This window comes from Pan troglodytes, chromosome 18, assembly GCF_028858775.2.
Source record: "Pan troglodytes isolate AG18354 chromosome 18, NHGRI_mPanTro3-v2.0_pri, whole genome shotgun sequence".
NCBI lineage: Eukaryota > Metazoa > Chordata > Mammalia > Primates > Hominidae > Pan > Pan troglodytes.
Window position 1 is genome coordinate 47,991,132 of NC_072416.2, and position 17,240 is coordinate 48,008,371.

The window sequence follows — 17,240 nt, forward strand, 5'->3', positions numbered from 1 at the left end:
ACTCCTGACCCCAAGTGATCTGCCCACCTTGGCCTCTCAAACTGCAGGGATTACAGGTGTGAGCCACCATGCCCAGCTGAGATATTCATATATTTTTTAAAGGATGGCGGTGAATATCAACCTGCCATGGTATTTCTATTCCATTGAATACATTTAAAAGAATGATGCAATGGGCCAGGTGCAGTGGCTCACGCCTGTAATCCCAGCACTTTGGGAGGCCAAGGTGGGCAGATCACCTGAGTTCAGAAGTTGGAGACCAGACTGGCCAACATGGCAAAACCCCATCTCTAGTAAAAATGGAAAAATTAGCCGGGCATGGTGGCATGTGCCTGTAGTCCCACTACTCAGGGAGGCCGAGGCAGGAGAATCGCTTGAACCGGGGAGGGAGAGGTTGTAGTGAGCCGAGGTCACGCCACTGCACTCCAGCCTGGGTGACAAAGTAAGACTCCATCTCAAAAAAAAAAAGAATGACGCAATAGCTTTCTTTCCAAATGTCAATATCTACAACTTACCAGAAATTACATCTTTTACAAGTATTTAAACCCATGATGAAAATTTGTGATGTCATTTTACAAACATGTGACATGGCATATAATCTTGTCAAAATTATTTTACAAGGTACAGCAAGAGAAACTGTCTGAAGATCACTGTCACTGTTATAATCATTTTAGGGAGCCACCAGAGGGTTCTGAGCAGGAGAGCCATGCTATCTTTTAGTGTTTTACAAAGCACTGTTGGAGACGGAGTAGAAGCTGGAAGCCAGTTAGAGGCCACTGCAGTAATCAAGCCCAAATGGTGCTGTGGACCAGGTAGTAGTGAAGGTGGTGGGAAGTGATTCTTTGGTGTTGTTTTTGTTGTTTTTGAGACAAGGTCTTGCTGTCACCCAGGCTAGAGTGCAATGGTGTGATCATAGCTTACTGCAACTTCAACCTCCCAGGCTCAAGTAAGCCTCCTACCTCAGCCTTCCCAGTAGCTGGGACCATGTCCAAATATTATTTTTTTCAGAGACAGAGTCTCACTGTGTTGTCCAAACTGAAATATTTAATATATGTTGAGGGTAGAGCTAATAGGGTTTGCTATCTGATCTGATGTACCACGTGGAAAGAGAGAACGAGAGAGAAGGAATATATCTCCAGCTACAGGGTTCAGGGTTGATCAACTCATCTACTCATCTATAAACTCATCTCTGAAATGAATTTGATAGCACCCCTTGACTCATAGAGCTGTTGTTGTGACGGTTAAAGAAGATTCAATGCTCCTGAACTAATAAAAGGCAGAGTGGCAACCCCCTAGTAAAAGATAACCAACTTTAACTATTTTATAGGTGATCCCTCTTAGCAGCTGATCTTCATCTTATCATTGCTGTTTTAAGGGTCATTAGTGTTTTGTCTTCTTTTGTTTTTACACTAAACTCTACCTTCATAGACAGTAGGAGTGAGTCTTACAGATCTTTGCATCTTCAGCTCATACCCTAGTGCCTGGAACATGTCTTCCTTAAAGATGTGTTACTATCTTCTCCTTGCCAAGTCCCATGGATATGAAGTTCCGAAATCTGTTCCTTTTCATCTCCCCAACTACCTCATGGTCCAAATTCCTTAACCTGACTATGAGACCCTATTTTCCTGTCTCCCTCCCCTATGTCCCCCAATCCCTCTATCCATAAATGTAGACACCAATGACAGGCAAATAACATGCACCCTTTCAAAAGCATGTTCACTATTTATTTTAACACAGTTGAGAGTGAAGGATAGCGAGGCAACACCCCAGGAGGTAGCCCTTACTGTTCCCTCTGTTGTCCCAAGCTCTTGCTAGAAACTTGCACACCCCCCTCAGGCAAACAAAAGCCCTGCAGTTAACAGAACTGTCCCTTTTGAAGGCAAGTCAGCAAAGCCTCCACTCACCACAATGCTTTGCAATGCCCTATTCATCAGTCTGTCTTCACTCCTCACCTCCCCAGGATCTAGCCCAGGAGAGCCTGTCATATAACAGATGTTCAATAGCCATTCTCTAAGCACTGCTGTGTGCCGAAGGGAAATGTGATGAATTAGACTTGGAGATGGAGAAATGGAACATTGAGCAAGAAGTCAAAAGGGGTAGTTTGACTTAGGGCTTAAAATCAGGCTATGACAATAATTGTGAGATCCGGGCAAACTGATTTTTACTTTCTCTATTGTGAAATGGGCCTTGATGACTTTCGAACTTTCAAACTTTTTTTTAAAGTGGAACTCTCGGGTATATGCTTTGTACTGTGATGAGAACACGGTGAGCATGCACACACACCCACGCACAACGGAAACAATGGGCCATGAAACCCCACATCCTTACTTCCAATTAGGTTTCTTTTTAGTTTTTTTTTTTTTTTTTTTAGACAGGGTCTCACTCTGTCACCCAAGCTGAAGTGCAGTGGTGTGATCTCGGCTCATTGCAACCTCTGCCTCCTGGACTCAAATGATTCACCCAGCACAGCCTCCCAAGTAGCTGGGACCATAGGCACACACCACCATGCCCAGCTAATTTTTTGTATATTTTGTAGAGAGAGGGTCTCACCGTGTTGCCCAGGCTGGTCTCAAACTCCTGACCTGAAGCAATCCATCCGTCCCAGCCTCCCAAAATGTTGGGATCACAGGCGTGAGCCACAGTGCCTGGCCTTAATTCATTAAAAAAAAAAAATAGTCATCATGTGCCCCATAAATATATACAGCTACCATGAACCCACAAAAAAATTAAAAATAATAATAATAGTCATGAATCAGTACATAGATTTTACAAACCTCTCTAGATTTTGACCCACAGTTTAAAAAATATCACCTGAAAGGGTTAAGGGTGACAACACATGGAAAGGGTTTGGTCCCAAGGAAGGCTCCCTAAGTGGAAAACTGAAAAGTGCCATAGTAGAGGAACCTTCAAAATGAAGTGGTGGGTGGGGGGTGTCAATTAATTCTGCTGACAAATGGGAAGGAGGAAGGTTGAGGATGAATTATATACACAAAATACCAATAGGGGAAAAACTGCAGTGCTGCTTAGAACCTTCTTAGCCCTCATCTTTGCATGGCTGGATTCTTCTCATCCATCTTTTCATTCTCAGCTCAAATGCCTGTGCCTCATGAAGCCCTCCCAAAGCATGAGATCCTGCTAACCTTCCTTTTTCTCACTGTATCCTATTACTGTTACTCCCTCCATAGAACTGTCAACTAAAGGATCATGAGGTTCATAAATCTGGGAAGGAGAGCTTTATTTCTGCTTGTTTGTTTGTTTGTTTGTTTGTTTGTTTGTTTGTTTGTTTTTTGAGACAGGGTCTTGCTCTGTTGCCCCAGCTGGAGTGCAGTGGTGCAATCATAACTCACTGCAGCTCTGAACTCCTGGGTTCAAGCAATCTTCCTGCCTCAGCCTCCTGAGTATCTGGGACCACAGCCACATGCCACCATGCCCAGCTAATTTTTAAATGTTTTTTGTTTGTTTGTTTGTTTTTTGTAGAGACAGAATCTCACTATATTGCCCAGGTTGGTCTGGAACTCCTGGACTCAAGTGATCCTCCCACTTCAGCCTCCCAAAGTGTTGGAATTACAGGCATCAGCCACTGTGCCCGGCCTAAAGAGGTTTATTTCTGAAGGGTTGGAGCCTGCAGGCTGGCCATCCTTATAGGCTGGCAAGTATGGTCTCTGGCAGAGACCAAAAGCAGGCACTTTGAAGGAGGAAGGGTGAAGCAGGAATTTATGCCAAATGGGTTGGCCAAGTATACATATTTAACAGGTTATAGGAGAAGCTATTCAGGAAAGAGGGGTGCACACATGCATAATAAACAATCATGCATGTTACATGGGTCACATGTTCACTTTGGAGTAGAGACTTAACATTTAAATGCATTACAGTTAGACCCTTTACGTCAAAAGGCGAAGCAGAGAACATAAAGGCACTCAGTGTGCAGCCTCTGTAAACTGGCTAGGGCCAATCTATGGTGGGTGGTCTCTTATCAGGAGAAAGTTACTGAAATCAGTCTCTTGTCTAATGAAAGCAGGAGTTATGGCTTGTGGAACAAAGGGATCAGTTAGTCAGTGACTGGTAGTTGGTAAGCTGCAATTGTTTTAATATTGCTTGTTTAGCTGCTAGAGGAAAAAAACGAACATTGTGGCAGTTAGAACATCGTTTATTCTTTAAGTGTCTGGGTGTTGAGTGATTTAACCCTTGCCTGGCAGGGCCTTAGGTCTTGTTTATAAGTTGGTATGTTACTGCCACAAAAAAATCTAGCCCATCAGTCTTAGATTCTTTTTTTTTTTCTTTTTCTTTTTTGACAGTCTCACGCTGTCACCCAGGCTGGAGTGCAGTGGCTCACTGCAACCTCCGTCTCCTAGGTTCAAGTGACTCTCGTGCCTCAGCCTCCCAAAGAGCTGGGATTACAGGCATGCACCACCACGTCTGGATAATTTTTTTGTATTTTCAGTAGAAACAGGGTTTTGTCATGTTGCCCAGGCTGGTCTCAACTCCTGACCTCAAGTGATCCACGCGCCTCAGCCTCCCAGAGTGTTGGGATTAACAGGCGTGAGCCACCGAGCCCGGCCAGGATCTCTATTTTAACAGAACTATTCTTATTTGAAATCAATTACTTATTTGCATGTTTGTTGCCTGCTGTAGCCCTTCCTCTTTGTGGGCAGGAATCCTGTCTACCTGGCTCACACGCGTATCAATACAGTGTCTAGCATGTTAGGCAATAAAATGATTTTGAATGAAAGAATGCCACCAATAAATGAACAAGAAGGCCTTGTGATCAAATACAAATGTAGTCAATCCCTTACAGATCTCTTCTTAAGTTATAGGTATTTGGGCTTACACTTTGCCTCATTTAGGAATTATGAAAGCTGGGTGATGTGAGAGGAAAGTAACCAAGAGAGAAGTGTTTACTTAAGGGGTTGATTATCTAGGACACCATAATTAAGGAAACTGGTTATTTAGGGTTCTAGTTAGTTCTGTACAGATTTCATTGCTCCTTGAGATCCTTGAGGACAGAACCAGCTCTTTGATTTCTGTATCCCTCGCTAGCGACCAGAATAATGCCTGGAAGGTAGTGGGCGCTCAATCAACATTTGACGAATGAAAGAACCAAGCGGGGAACGGGGGATAAATGAATGAACGAACTAGCTCCGGAGGGCTGCAGTTCCTCCCCGGGGCAGCAGGCGACGCCAGCGTTACGCCCGCCTGGCCGCCGGCAGTTCTTGGTCCCTCCGGCTGACCGTCCAACGCTAGGCTCCGAAGCCGGTGCAAGAGACAGCCAATAGAAAGCTGTCTTAGTTGGAGGTCTAGTAGAGGAATCCAATGAGCGTAGCGGGTCTAGGCAAGGGGCGGTGCGACGGGGAGGGGCAGCGGGGAGCGGTTAGAGGTGGGAGTTGGCGCTGCGGGCCGGGCGGGGGCCGCGGAAGCTGCGATGCGGACGGGGCAGCGGCGGTGACCCGAGCTGCCGCCCGACATGAACTCGCTGGAGCAGGCGGAAGGTAGGGTGGGCCGCCCGGGCCCGTCCCACGTCTCCCCTCGGAAGCTGGCGGTGCTCCGGAGGGGCCGGCGTCGTGAAGACCCCCGCCCCGGGAGGAGGCCGCAGAGGATGGAGCTAGGGGCCCGGAGCTTGGGGGCGCGTAGGCGGCCGTACCTGGCCAGACGCGGGGGGCGGTGCCTCAGCTCCCTCAGTCCCCACAAGCCTAGAGGGTCGACCTCCTCGCCAGCTTCTATTTTTATTTTCTTTTCATTGGCAGACACTTGCACTTCGTGCATTGCAGCCTGCTAATTCATTTCATTTCATTCTCACAGCCCCGCGAGTTGTATCCCTGATTCCTGCGGTGGTTTCCGGTAACTGCCAAGGTTAGGAAGTGCTGCTCGGTGTTTTAAAGTTTAAAGCACACCACTGCGGAAAGGATACCCCACCACTCACTCGGAGCAGCTTAGACGCCCCTGTCTTCTAGAACTAGGCGCTGCCTGGGTGCCACGAAGATCACCTGTACCCCCTTCGGAGGGGGCAAGGGGAATGTCTTTCCACACCCACTCGCTATCAGTGTCAAGAAGTCTAGTAAGGCCAGACGGCGTAGCCATTAATTAAATATAAGAGCTGGAAACCGGAGGCGGGTAATTGCAGTCAGGTAGACCTCGAAGACTTTGATGTTAGGCACTACGTGGTTCTAATAGGAAGTTCTTGGTTCCCAGAGAGCTAAAACTCGACCTGATTTTAATTTTATTTGCAACCCTGAAAATGTTCGCTTTTGGCGCTGGCCGAGGCTGCTGCTTATTTCTCCCAATACCATTTATGAAGCTTCTAAAAGTAAATCAGCAAGTTTTCTGATATGAGAAATTGGAATTAAAGAGCCCTAATTTTTTGTCAAGTGCTTGAAAAGCTGTCATAGTAAATGAAATAAACAGTGCAGTGATACATGGAAGTTAGTGTGTAAGACCTGAAGCAGTTAAGAGTATCTCACATGTCGTCTTAATGTTAGGTAAATACTCTGACATTTCGTCAGACGAGTAAGAGTGGCTAACTAGAAAATTGACGAGTAAGAGTGGCTAATCAGAAAATTGACATCTTTATACCTAGATCTCAAGGCTTTTGAGAGGAGACTTACTGAATATATTCATTGTTTGCAACCTGCTACTGGACGCTGGAGAAGTAAGTTCCTGAATGTTATTTTAAGGGAAAACTAACAATTGATACTTTTATCCTAATATAGGAATGATTTGCTTTTATGTAAAATGTTTGTGTAAATTTATTTAACATTGTAGACAATGCCTTATGAAGAAATTTTTAAGAAAAGGAAATTATAACTGGCCTTCTCAAAAGAACAGTCTATTTCGTGTGGTTGTTTTTGTTTTTCCATTAAAAAACATATTTTTTGGCCAGGCGCCGTAGCTCACGCCTGTAATCCCAGCACTTTAGGAAGCCCAGGCAGGCGGATCACCTAAGGTCAGAAGTTCAAGACTAGCGTGGCCAACACGGTGAAACGCCGTCTCTACTAAAAATACGAAATTAGCCGGTCGTGGTGACGCTGCCTGTGATCCCAGCTACTCAGGAGGCTGAGGTGGGAGAATCGCTTGAACCCGGGAGGCGGGGATTGCAGTGAGCCGAGATTGCGCCATTGCACTCCAGCCTGGGCGACAAGAGCAAAACCCGGTCTCAATAAATAAATAATAAAAATATTTAAATTTTTGAATTAATTATTACAGTTTTGATAAAGACATACCTAATAAAAATTTCAGTAGCCCGTTTGGCAGTTTTATAATTTGCCTACAAACTATTGGAATAAAATTTTAGTAAGAAGAGTCATATTAATAGGGCTCAGTGAGTCACGCATATAATCCCAGCACTTTGGGAGGCCGAGGCTGGAGGATTGCTTGAGCATGGGAGTTTGAGACCAGCCTGGGTAACATGGAGAGACCCCATCGCGGTGGCTCACGTCTGTAATCCCAACACTTTGGGAGGCCGAGGCGGACGGATCACGAGGTCAGGAGATCGAGACCATCCTGGCTAATACGGTGAAACCCCGTCTCTACTAAAAATACAAAAAATTAGCCGGGCGTGGTGGCGGGCGCCTGTAGTCCCAGCTACTCGGGAGGCTGAGGCAGGAGAATGGCGTGAACCCAGGAGGCAGAGCTTGCAGTGAGCCGAGATTGCACCACTGCACTCCAACCTGGGCGACAGAGCGAGACTCTGTCTCAAAAAAAAAAAGAAAAAAAAAATTTAGCCAGGCATGGTGGCACACCCCGAGGTCCCAGCAACTTGGGGGATCACTTGAGCCCAGGAGGTCGAGGCTGTAGTGAGCTATGTAGTGAGCTATGTTCACTGCACTCCAGCTTAGGGAACAGAGGGAGACCCTGTGTTTAAAAAAAAAAAAAAGTAAAGTCATGTTATTTAATGTATACTTGGAAAAGTTACAAAATTACCCTTAGTTGATTTTTAACAGCATAATTGTGCTGCTTTGAAGTCTGACCTAGAAAATTCACATTATTACTATCTATTCATAAGTATCATGAGTGCTACAAAATATAATTTGAACAGTGCTTACTTGCCCATGGAAATACATAGGAAATGTGGACAAATATATGAGCCATGAGATCATCAAACAAAATGCTTTGTTAATATGTGTTTGGAATAGTTTTTATTTGTTTTTGTTTTTGAAATGGAGTCTAGCTCTGTTGCCCAGGCTGGAGTGCAGTGGCGCCATCTTGGCTCACTGCAACCTCTGCCTCCCGGGTTCAAGTGATTCTCCTGCCTCATCCTCCCTAGTAGCTGAGATTACAGGTGCCCGCCACCACGGCTCTAATTTTTTTGTGTATTTTTAGCAGAGATAGGGTTTCTGCATTTTGGCCAGGCTGGTGTCAAACTCCTCACCTCAGGTGATCCTCCCATCCTGGCTTCCCAAAGTGCTAGGATTACAGGTGTGAGCCACCACGCTGGGCCAAATAGTTTTAATTTCCTAGATGGTCATTATTTAGATTTAATTCATATCAAGAAGGAAGTGTAGTAGCACACATTGAGGATTTACTTTATTTCAAAGTGTAAATCAGTTTGCTGGACCGAAAAAGCACTATTGAAGCTAAGGATCTAAGGATCTGGCAAGATTTTTTTGTATAATTTTTATTAAATCTATTTGCAAAGTTTTATTAGTATGCTGTGAGAATCTGGTTGGTCAGAATTTACAGGTAATGATTTTCCTAGGTTCTCTGGTTTACCTAGGAATTATCCCCAAAACCTATGTTTCACTGTTACTTGAAAATCTTTTAAAATGTATATGATACTGCCCTATCTTATAAAATGTGATATAAATATACTTTACTTTTTCTCTGACTCATGGTCTTAGCACTTACTTGGTTAATGAACCAGTCAAATAAAGCATGTGTATGAGGTCCTTTCTAGTGTATTGATTTTGCTTTTGCTTATTTTTTTAAAACATACATGTGTAATATAGTGCATTTCTGGAAATACAGAATTGTAAGAAATTGAGTTCAGTCTGTTCTGAGTTCAGAACATAGTTTTGATATTTTGATCCTATTATTTAATACCTAAAACAAGATTTTTTTTCTTTAGTTTACCTCTTCTAAAAGTACATCAAGGAATTCTAGATAATTAAGGTTTTACTATATTTGTATATTTGCTATATTTCTGTTGTTCTTGGAAACTGGATTTCCACATTTGAAAAATGTATGCATCCTAGCTGAAAGACAGGCAACGGTCATCATCTCCAGAATATTAACTGGGTCTTGATGCCCCTTTATTATTTTTTACTAATACCATTCTTAAGTTTTACTTATGATTTATTTAGAATTTCTAAAATCATTCTAGCTTAGTGGAGAGAAAGACCTTTTCTAAGTTTTACTGGCAGTAATTTCTACCCTACCTTTCTTTAAGTCTCTTAAAAGAAAATCCGATACTAACTGGTGTGCTCCATACTTCCTGCACTGACTTTAATGTAACCATGGCAGTCATCTGCAAAGCAAAATCCTTTAGTCAGTCTTCTCAGTACATTCAAAAAGGAGTCTTTGATGGTTTGTTTACAGTAGAAAATGAGTTTGTTGTTTTTTTAATTTGAGTTTACAAGATCTGCAAAATCTTCACTAAGCACAGTGAACGTTACATAGCGTAGACTCTTCTACTGAAGTGTCACCATCAAATTGCTTTTTATTTCATTGATCATCATAAGTTCTGACCAAATCATAAGAGAAACAGTATCCTTAATTACTAAGGTTCACAATGTTTAAGAGAATTCCTCGAAGCCAGATGGCAAGCCTTCTAATTCCTGAGTCTAGTTAGTGCATTTTCCATTTAATAAAGTGCTATATTCTTTGGTTGTCATTTAGTAGGAACTGGTGGTGATAGTATCACATATTAAGTATGTATTTGCTTACTAATTTCGTGTTTATCTTTCATCAGTGCTTCTTATAGTGGTATCTGTCTGTACAGCTACTGGTGCCTGGAACTGGTTAATAGACCCTGAGACACAAAAGGTAGAAGTTTTGTTTTAAAATCATTAGCATAATTAAATGAGATAATGGATATTGTAGTGCTTTGTTAATGATAAAGTATTCAAACACTACCTATTAACTACTAGTAGTGATATTGTCATATTAAAAATATGCCTTTTATTAATTTGCTCAAGGAAGATTTTGGCTGGCTGTTGTGAATTAAGTATGTCTACAGGGAAAAGGTCTAAGAGATGCTATTATTTCTTAGACATTTATTTGTTATTTGTCATTCACTTCTGAATTTATCATTTTTACATTTTTTTATATCTCTCATTTTTACTTCAGTGTGAGTATTATCTTCATTCTGCTTTGTTCATTGAGCGTCATCAGTGCCAGCTTTTAAAAGTTCTAAAATAGGCCAGGCATGGTGGCTCATACCTGGAATCCCAACACTTTGGGAGGCCAAGGGAGGAGTTCAAGACCAGCCTGGGCAATGTCATATAGCAAGACCCCATCTCTACAAAAAATTTAAAAATCAGCCAAGTGTAGCATGCTGTACCCAGCTACTTGGGAGGCTGAGGTGGGAGGATCACTTGAGCTCAGGAGATCGAGGCTGCAGTGAGCTATGATTGTGCCACTACACTCCAGCCTGTGTGACAGAGCTAGACCCTGTCTCAGAAAAAAAGAGGGAGAGAAAAAAATTATAAAATAACATTTTCTTCTATGAGTTATCTCTGTTAATACCTTTCTTCATCCCATAAAACACTGGAGATGACTTTACAGGAAACACACATGATAAAATAGCAAAATACACGTATAATAAAAAGTCAGGACTAGATAAAAACAAGTTGGACCATGAGGTCAAAACCAGAAAGGAAACCAGCTCACTGATGTATAGGCCATGTTTCCCAACACACTTGCCAGAATTGGATTGTAAATTAGTCTCTGAGTTACCTAATCAGTGAAGTCACAGTTAATTCTGTGATTTTCATTGCCTGTAAGATAACACATATATCAATTCCTTGGGCTAGCAAAGCTTTTCTTTCCCAACATTTATCTCTGAAAAAAAATTTCTTGCCTGAAGTTTAATACTGGGCACTGTGCAAGAATATCCCTATACCAAATGCAATAACTGATTTCATAATGTTATTCCTTGAAGCATCCTTTGATGAAAGCTGATAGCATGTTTCTCAGATTTCCACCTCTTTCTACTAACTTGTGCTTTAATTTCAAACTCAGGGCTTTTTTTTATTAGAGAAGTAGTTAGTCTCCAATTTTTTAGTGAAGTTTCTTTCCCCCAGTGCAGTTTTATTTAGGGAGTAATGATGTAATTTTCACAAATCTTAAAAATCCCCTCCCCGCTTTAAGCTGCAATTAAGTAGACTACTTTCAGTAGCTCTATTTGTACCTTTTAGGTTTTACAGAAGAAAAACCTAAGAGAAGGCTTTTGTCATCAGTCTCCATGGCAATTCAGACAGCCAGAGAAGTTTATTTCGCGTATAGTCTCCCTAACTTTATCTGCTGAGGTGGAGATATTTAAAAGGATAGGAAGCAAGGGGAGATTGGTGATGGAATTTTATGTTAATAGAGGATTTTTATGGCAGACAGGAAACTCTCTTGTGTGTTCATTTATAAAAATCTTATCTTAAGGCTGCACTTGGTAGTCATCTTTAGGGGAAGAGTGGAAAGAGGCTGGCAAGAAGATTGAAAAAGATCCATCTTGGGAAATGAGTCTGACTTCTAATTGGGAAAAATATAAGCTGATCTCAGCTAGTTGAGATCTTAATAAAACACAGAATTAAATGTAATTTGAAGCAGGCCCAAAACTATGTAGTTAATATAATTTTCTAAATTAGGTGAGAATATAACTATTCGCCTAAGGGTTGGCTCTTTATATTTCAGTATTTAATAACCCCAAACCTGACAGGAGTTTTAACCAGCAATTGTATCTGTAGCAAGAGTTGCAAACTCAGGAGCCAGTGGCTAGGTAGAAGAACCTAGGGAGAGAAAGAATATGGCAGACAGGAAGTACCTGACTGCCTGGCCTGGAGAGAACTGCTGTTTCAATGCACTGGAGTGTTGCCATGGAGGGAGGAAGGCTGAAACTGATGGCCTAATTAAAATGAAGACATAAAGCACTGTATATGCTAACCTGGTGCAGGCCACACACAACAGAGCTGGCTTATGAGAAACTCCTCGGAGGTTTGAAGAAGACGTTCTTCTGGAATATTAACTTTTCCTTGGGTCATCATCTTTCTGGGAGCTTCTTTCCTGGTATTTTCAGCCTCTCATTTCTTCATCTGACAAACTTCTGTAACCAGTACCATGCTGAGCCATCTACCTGGTGCTTCTGTCTTGAAACACGTGCCTGCGCATCTCCTGCTGTGAGAGTGGAGTGGGGATGTGCTTAACTTGATTCTCTTGCTCCCATCTAGTTACTAATCCACTTGATTTCTTTCTACACAGGCTCTAAATGCTTGTCTTCTCTGTGTCTCCAGTCAACGTTTCCATTTCGGTGCCTATTCTTGTTCCAGTCATGGATCCTGGACCCTTGTCCCTCTACATATTCTTAGACTTGTGGATTGTCCTGTTTTCTGCTATCATTTGATATGTCCAGATCTGAAATCAGCCCTTTCTTTCTCCTTCATTCTAGTTCTTTATGGATAGCTACTAATCGTTTTTCCCTACTTGAATGTCCTGTAGTCATTTAGATCTCAGTAGCTTCAAAACCAAATTTGTTTTTTGCCTCTGCAGGGAGGAAGGGGTGATGCTGGAATTGAGTGTTATGAGGATATGTAAGAGTTAGCCAGGTGGAGGGAGAGAGGTGAACAAGGCAGCATATGTGTGGAAATATGGCAGGAGATGAAAATTAGACTGGGATCAGGTTATGAATGGCAGAGTTTGCTCAACTCTTTTAAGGAAGCTTTTTAACAGTAAAGGTAGGCTGAGCGTGGTGGTTCACACCTGTAATCCCAGCACTTTGGGAGGCCGAGGCGGGCAGATCACCTGAGGTCAAGAGTTCAAGACCAGCCTGGCCAACATGGTGAAACCCCGTCTCTACTAAAAGTACAAAAATTAGCCGAGTGTGGTGGCGGGCGCCTGTAATCCCAGCTACTTGGGAGGGTGAGGCAGGAGAATTGCTTGAATCCTGGAGGTGGAGGTTGCAGTGACCTGAGAATGTGTCATTGCACTCCAGCCTGGGTGACAAGAGTGAAACTCTGTCTCAAAAAAAAAAAAAAAAAAAAAAAGCAGGGAAGGTAACTAAATCAAGTTTGATTTGTGTTTTCGTTGAGACCAGAGGCCTCATCTTCACTCATTCAATGCAGAGTTCAGTAAATATTTTTGATAGTGTTGTTTTTTGATTATAGGAATGAATTTGTAATAGTTCAAGTATTTGAAATGAATGGAGGGAATACTGCTATATTTATCTTGCTTTATAGAAGATAGCCTATACATTTTTATTTTTACAACGCAGCAATACAGAGAACTAAGATTATTAGAAGTCTTCAAATCCTCATGGTTTATATGATAAAAAATATTATATATATTTATGTACAAGTGGGGAGGTAGGAATCAGCCATCCTAAGATTTTTAACATTTTTATATTTTCATCTCTTCTTTTACAGGTGTCCTTCTTCACATCATTGTGGAATCACCCATTTTTCACCATTAGCTGTATCACTCTAATAGGCTTGTTCTTTGCTGGAATACACAAGAGAGTAGTTGCACCATCAATGTATCCTTTACCAAGGATTAAATTCCATTCTCTGAAGTGCTTTCTTGATCTAGGTAATGGTTAAAAGCTTACTCTTGCCGGGCGTGGTGGCTCACGCCTGTAATCCCAGCATTTTGGGAGGCTGAGGTGGGTGGATTTCCTGAGCTCAGGAGTTTGAGACCAGCCTGGGCAACATGGTGAAACCCCATCTCTACTAAAATACAAAAAATTAGCCAGGTGTGGTGGTCTGTGCCTGTAGTCCCAGCTACTTGGGAGGCTGAGGTGGGAGAATCGCTTGAACCCAGGAGGCAGAGGTTGCAGTGAGCTGAAATCACGCCACTGCACTCCAGCCTGGGCGACAGAGCAAGACTGCGTCTCAAAAAAAAAAAAAAAAGAGTACGCTTTGTGTTTTTTTTTTGAGACAGAGTCTTGCTCTGTCGCCCAGGCTGGAGTGCAGTGGCGCGATCTCGGATTAGCCAGGATGGTCTCGATCTCCTGACCTTGTGATCCGACCGCCTCGGCCTCCCAAAGTGCTGGGATTACAGGCTTGAGCCACCGCGCCTGGCCTAAAAGCATACTCTTGAAATGAGAAATTTTCCTTTGACCACATGTATTCAGTATAGCTGCTCGATGTCGAACGGTATTAGCAGAATACAATATGTCTTGTGATGATGTAAGTATTTTTTTGGTTAGAAAATTATAGACCTGCATGAAAACACTGAAATTTTTGGCTTTAGAAAGGTAGACATTTTATTAGCAATAAATTTTCTCTGTGGAATGAATAGTGAGAATATACTTAGAGCATTGATTCTAAGGTACTTTTACATTTAACATCTTTGGCATTGAGATCCATCTTACAGTCAATGAGATCTGACAAATTGGGAGAGTTGACAATTTAATGTTTCTTAATGACATAAAATCATGATGCATCTTATAACTGATGCATCTTAGATTCAGTGAAGTACAGTGGTTGTTTGTTATTGACCAAAAATGGCTCGGCGGATATTGGTTTTATAAACTACTGTTATTTATCAAGTGATATGCTATATATGTTATTTGTAAATAGAGTCATAGATTAATTTGTGGACTATGGACATATGAACCTATTGTGTTTTTAAAAGTAGATGATGGGAGACTGGGCATGGTGGCTCATGCCTCTAATCCCAGCATTTTGGGAAGCTGAGGCAGGAGGATCTCTTGAGTCCAGGAGTTTGAGACCAGCCTGGGCAACATTAGCAAGACCCCATCTCTACAAAAAAATGTAAAAATTAGCCAGGCAGGTGGTGCACACCTGTAGTCCCAGCTGCTTGGGAGGCTGAGGCAGGAGAATTGCTTGAGCCCAGGAATTTGAGGCTGCAGTGAGCTGTGATCATACCACTGCAGTCTAGCCTGGACGACAGTGAGACCCTGTCTTTAAGTAAATTAAAAACTATCATGTACCAGTGTATAATAAGGGTGTCTCACAATTTTGATAGGTAGCTTCTATTTTGATTTGCTTATTTTATTTATAAAAGTATCTTAGCCTTCAATTTAAAAAGTCATTAAACAAGTAATACCTATTCATTACAGAAATTAGAATAAAGAGGCCAGGCATGGTGGTTCACACCTGTAATCCCAGCACTTTGGGAGGCCAAGGCAGGAGGATTGCTTGAGTCCAGGAGTTTGAGATGAACCTGGGCAACATAGCAAGACACCATCTCTACAAAAAATGAAAAGAGGAGAAAAAAAGATGTATGTAGTATTTTAAAATAAAGAGCTCAGAAGGAAGCTCCACACAAAGGAAGCTCTGAAAGCATAACTATTAATTGTTTAATCTTGACTATAGAGAAGCGTTCTTATTCCTTGCACATACCCTTTAAGGTTTATAAATAAGCAGTGGTATTTTTACTAGAACTGTGTATTGAAAAAAATTCTGTCTTTTCATTTTTGCAGACAGGAAAACTAATTTTGAAACCTAGGCCTCATGTTCAATGACAATCTTCACTCATTGTTATGGGACTTAAAATAGCCTTTCTTCGAATAAGTGATACAGCAAAAAGCCATAAAGGATTCCTTTTGCGGTTGGATATGTAAAGGTCATAGCAGCAACTGACAAGAAGTGTGCAATATTTACCTGGATTATCTTGATGATGGTGACTCATTATCAGTGCTTTGGTACTTTTGATTACCTGTGTTTCAGTATTAGTGTCACTTTAGTACTTCAGATCCTGCAAAGATTTTTGCAGATGAAGTATGTATGTATGTTACTAAGTTAAACTTAGAAACAGAACCTCATTCAGTTTTTATAATGTATTTTTGCAAACTACTGTAAATAGCAAATCAATGCCAATGTTAAACAAAGAGGAAAACGTTGTGTGGACTTTGTTCTCTTGCACCGGTATTTCAGGAACATCTGCTTGCCATCCCCACAGCTCTTTAAAACTGGCTATTATGTGTGCCTTTCATTCTTCCATTTCTAATCATACTGCAGGAAAAACATTGGATTCAGCTTAGACTGAGGAAAACTCTCCATTATGTTGTAAGAAATTATAGATGTTTTGAGAGACACTTTTTGTTAAACCAGATATTGAACTCCAGCAACTATTGTGGTTATATTTTTAGTTCATTGTTCTCATTTAATGCTAAATATCCTTTATATTGCTTTAATAATTTTCTTTTTTTTTTTTTTTTTTAGACGGAGTCTCGCTCTGTTGCCAGGCTAGAGGGCAGTGGCACGATCTTGGCTTTCTGCAACCTCTGCCTCCCAGGTTCAAGCGATTCTCCTGCTTCAGCCTCCCGAGTAGCTGGGACTACAGGCGCATGCCACCATGCCCAGCTAATTTTTTTGTATTTTTAGTAGAGACGGGGTTTCACCACATTGGCCAGGATGGTTTCGATCTCCTGACCTCGTGATCCTCCTGCCTCATCCTCCCAAAATGCTGGGATTACAGGCATAAGCCACCGTGCCTGGCCTCTTTAATAATTTTTAAAATACCCTAAAGGCTTGTGAATATACAAGTCTACTGATAAATTATGTATTGTCTGGGAATTTGATAGTCATTGTTTTAGATAACTGGATTTTACGCTGTGGTAGACAGGCTGTGAAACTAGTGTTGCACAGGTGTAATTGGTCATCCTATGCCTTCACCAGAATAACTTGGGAGTGGTGCCACAAACTAGAGTCTACAATTCTCACTGTTTAGAGAGTGTTAATGACATACTGTGTATGCATAATAGCCACATGTACTATAATAGCCCTTAAAATTAAACTATTGGGATTGCTGTAAATATTTTAAAGTACTGGAGGTGCCTTTTACCTGTTTATTAGATTTTGAAAAGGTTTAAATTATTTCATGAGCAATCTTTTAAATTTCATTTAACATAAAGCTGAAAATTCAATAACAGGATAAAAAAGCTTTTTAACAAGGCTGCCATTTAACTTAAATGTGTTCATCTTAGCTTTCACTTGTATAAAATTTGATTCTTTGAACTGCAGCAATAAAACCCTCAGCTCCTAAGAAGTCTTAAGAGGGTATTCTATATATTCTGCTTTGTTTTATTTTCTGTAAATTTTGTAGGTAAATATGTGCATAAAAAATAAATACTTTATATATAA

General features: G+C 41.4%; 1 protein-coding gene across 2 annotated transcripts; it reads left to right on the plus strand.

The window, feature by feature from the left end:
• The first annotated feature begins 5,318 nt into the window (after positions 1-5,318).
• On the plus strand, positions 5,319-17,240 carry CNEP1R1 (CTD nuclear envelope phosphatase 1 regulatory subunit 1). 2 transcript variants are annotated; one of them, XM_001164100.7, is made up of 7 exons: positions 5,332-5,483; positions 5,794-5,844; positions 6,569-6,640; positions 9,899-9,972; positions 13,557-13,666; positions 14,264-14,318; positions 15,578-17,240. In XM_001164100.7, the coding sequence occupies exons 1-7, from the start codon at positions 5,459-5,461 to the stop codon at positions 15,617-15,619; spliced, it is 429 nt and encodes a 142-aa protein (XP_001164100.1). In that variant the 5' UTR covers positions 5,332-5,458; the 3' UTR covers positions 15,620-17,240. The 2 variants fall into 2 exon arrangements, with proteins under 2 accessions (XP_001164142.1, XP_001164100.1); XM_001164142.8 differs by lacking the exon at positions 5,794-5,844 and having other exon boundaries at positions 5,319-5,483.

Coding starts and splice junctions, on each gene's coding strand:
- CNEP1R1 (XM_001164100.7), top strand. CDS start 5,459: ATGAACTCGCTGGAGCAGGCGGAAG. Junction 5,484..5,793: donor CTCGCTGGAGCAGGCGGAAG/GTAGGGTGGGCC, acceptor TCATTCTCACAG/CCCCGCGAGTTGTATCCCTG. Junction 9,973..13,556: donor TAGACCCTGAGACACAAAAG/GTAGAAGTTTTG, acceptor CTTCTTTTACAG/GTGTCCTTCTTCACATCATT.